The 1903-nt window shown below is 40.0% G+C and overlaps 1 protein-coding gene across 1 annotated transcript; it reads left to right on the top strand.

The window, feature by feature from the left end:
- The first annotated feature begins 447 nt into the window (after positions 1-447).
- On the top strand, positions 448-1380 carry OR2AH1B (olfactory receptor family 2 subfamily AH member 1B). Its single transcript, NM_001388971.1, is given in 1 exon segment — positions 448-1380. A coding segment is annotated over 1 exon segment (933 nt).
- Positions 1381-1903: the final 523 nt, after the last annotated feature.

The raw sequence follows: 1903 nt of genomic DNA on the forward strand, positions 1-1903 counted from the left end.
TAAGAATATCTGCATAACTCAATTTGAATGTGAAATTACTTTTTTTAAAAAAGTTTTTATTTATTTATTCATCCGAGGTACCAAGAGAGAGGCAGAGACATAGGCACAGGGAGAAGCAGGCTCCTCTCAGGGAGCCCCATGAAGGATTCAAGATCCCAGAACCCCAGGATCACGCCCTGAGCCGAAGGCAGACACTCAACTGCTGAGCCAGCCAGGCATCCCTGAATGTGAAATTCTTAATCTCATTAAGAGAATATGCTCTCCAAAAGTAGAAGAAAAGCTTTCCATTTGTAGTATACCTCAGATACTCAAGATGCAATTTCAGATCAAGATTTCTCTTTGCTTTCTTACTTATGTCTTGACTTTCTGACACTGTGCTTATAGATACAGGACATTTGATGTTTGTCTTCAGGTGGATGGTTCTGTGAGAGGGAGGTGGCCTGAAAAATGGATATGATAAAAACAAACTTCACTGTGACTGAGTTTGTGTTCTTGGGGCTGTCATCTCAGCCAAAGATGCAGCTCATTCTTTTTATTATGTTCTTGTTCTTCTATTTATTAACAGTTGTGGGGAATATTATAATTATCACTATTATCCAGATAGAACCTCGTCTCCAAACCCCCATGTACTTCTTCCTTACTAATTTGTCCTTTCTGGACATCTGCTACACATCCACCAATGTCCCACAAATGCTGTCCAACATGATGGGAAAAAAGACCATCCCCTTCTCTAGCTGTGCTACTCAGATGTACTTCTCCCTTTCCTTTGGAATGATTGAATGTGTTCTCCTTGGGGTCATGGCTTATGACAGATATGTAGCCATTTGTCATCCTCTCCATTATATTGTCATTATGAACCAAAGCATCTGTGTCCAATTGGCAGCCATTTCTTGGTCCAGTAGCTTCCTGAGTTCCATGGTTATCAATGTCCTCACCTTGAGTTTGCCCTACTGTGGGCCCAATGTCCTGAATCACTTTTTTTGTGAGGTTCCTTCTGTCTTGAGGTTAGCTTGCACTGACACCTCATTTACAGAGCTGGTTGTTTTTATCTTTAGTATCATCATTGTCTTCATCCCTTTTCTCCTCATTGTTGTTTCCTATGCCCGAATCCTTCTATCAGTTCTCAGGATACGGTCAGCCTCTGGGAGGCACAAGGCACTGTCCACTTGTGTCTCCCATCTGACAGTGGTGGCCTTATTCTATGGAACTGCCATCTTCATATACATGAGACCCCAGTCGAAGTCCTCCAGGGCTGGGGGCAAGATCATTGCCGTGTTCTACACTGTGATCACACCCATGCTCAACCCCTTGATCTATAGCCTAAGGAACCAGGATGTGAAAGGCGCTTTAAGGAGAGCTATTGCAAAACGGAGGACATGAGGGGTCTTAATGGGACCCTTAAGCTGTTAGTAAGATAACTGACTTCTGAATATTAAATTAGACAATAAATAAGACCTTGTACAGTCAATGTTTCTCTTGCCATTCATAAAGGACACATAAATTTAGCTGCAAACTCAACAAGGAAACATATCTGCCCCAAAGACAAATGATGGCTTTAATGTGTCAAAACAACTCCTTTTGTTGCATGACTATTTTCTTACTCCCTGAGAAATCTTGGTTCTCTAAAATCATAGACTAACTGAAATTAATGTTCGAAATTATGACTAAGATGAAATATCTTACTACTGTCTGGAGGATCTAAAGCATCTTCATATAGAGAAACATTCTGAATTTTTAACTCAAATAAAGAACTTCAGATAAAGGTTTTTGGATGTAACATTTCACATCTGTCCTAATTTTGTAGTTTACAGGGAAACCAGCTCTGAGACCAATTTTGACCCCTTTACATATAGCCCTGCATTGTAACAAATCTATCAAAATATTACTTCATTTAATTTTCATA

Source organism: Canis lupus, chromosome 18 (assembly GCF_011100685.1).
Source record: "Canis lupus familiaris isolate Mischka breed German Shepherd chromosome 18, alternate assembly UU_Cfam_GSD_1.0, whole genome shotgun sequence".
NCBI lineage: Eukaryota > Metazoa > Chordata > Mammalia > Carnivora > Canidae > Canis > Canis lupus.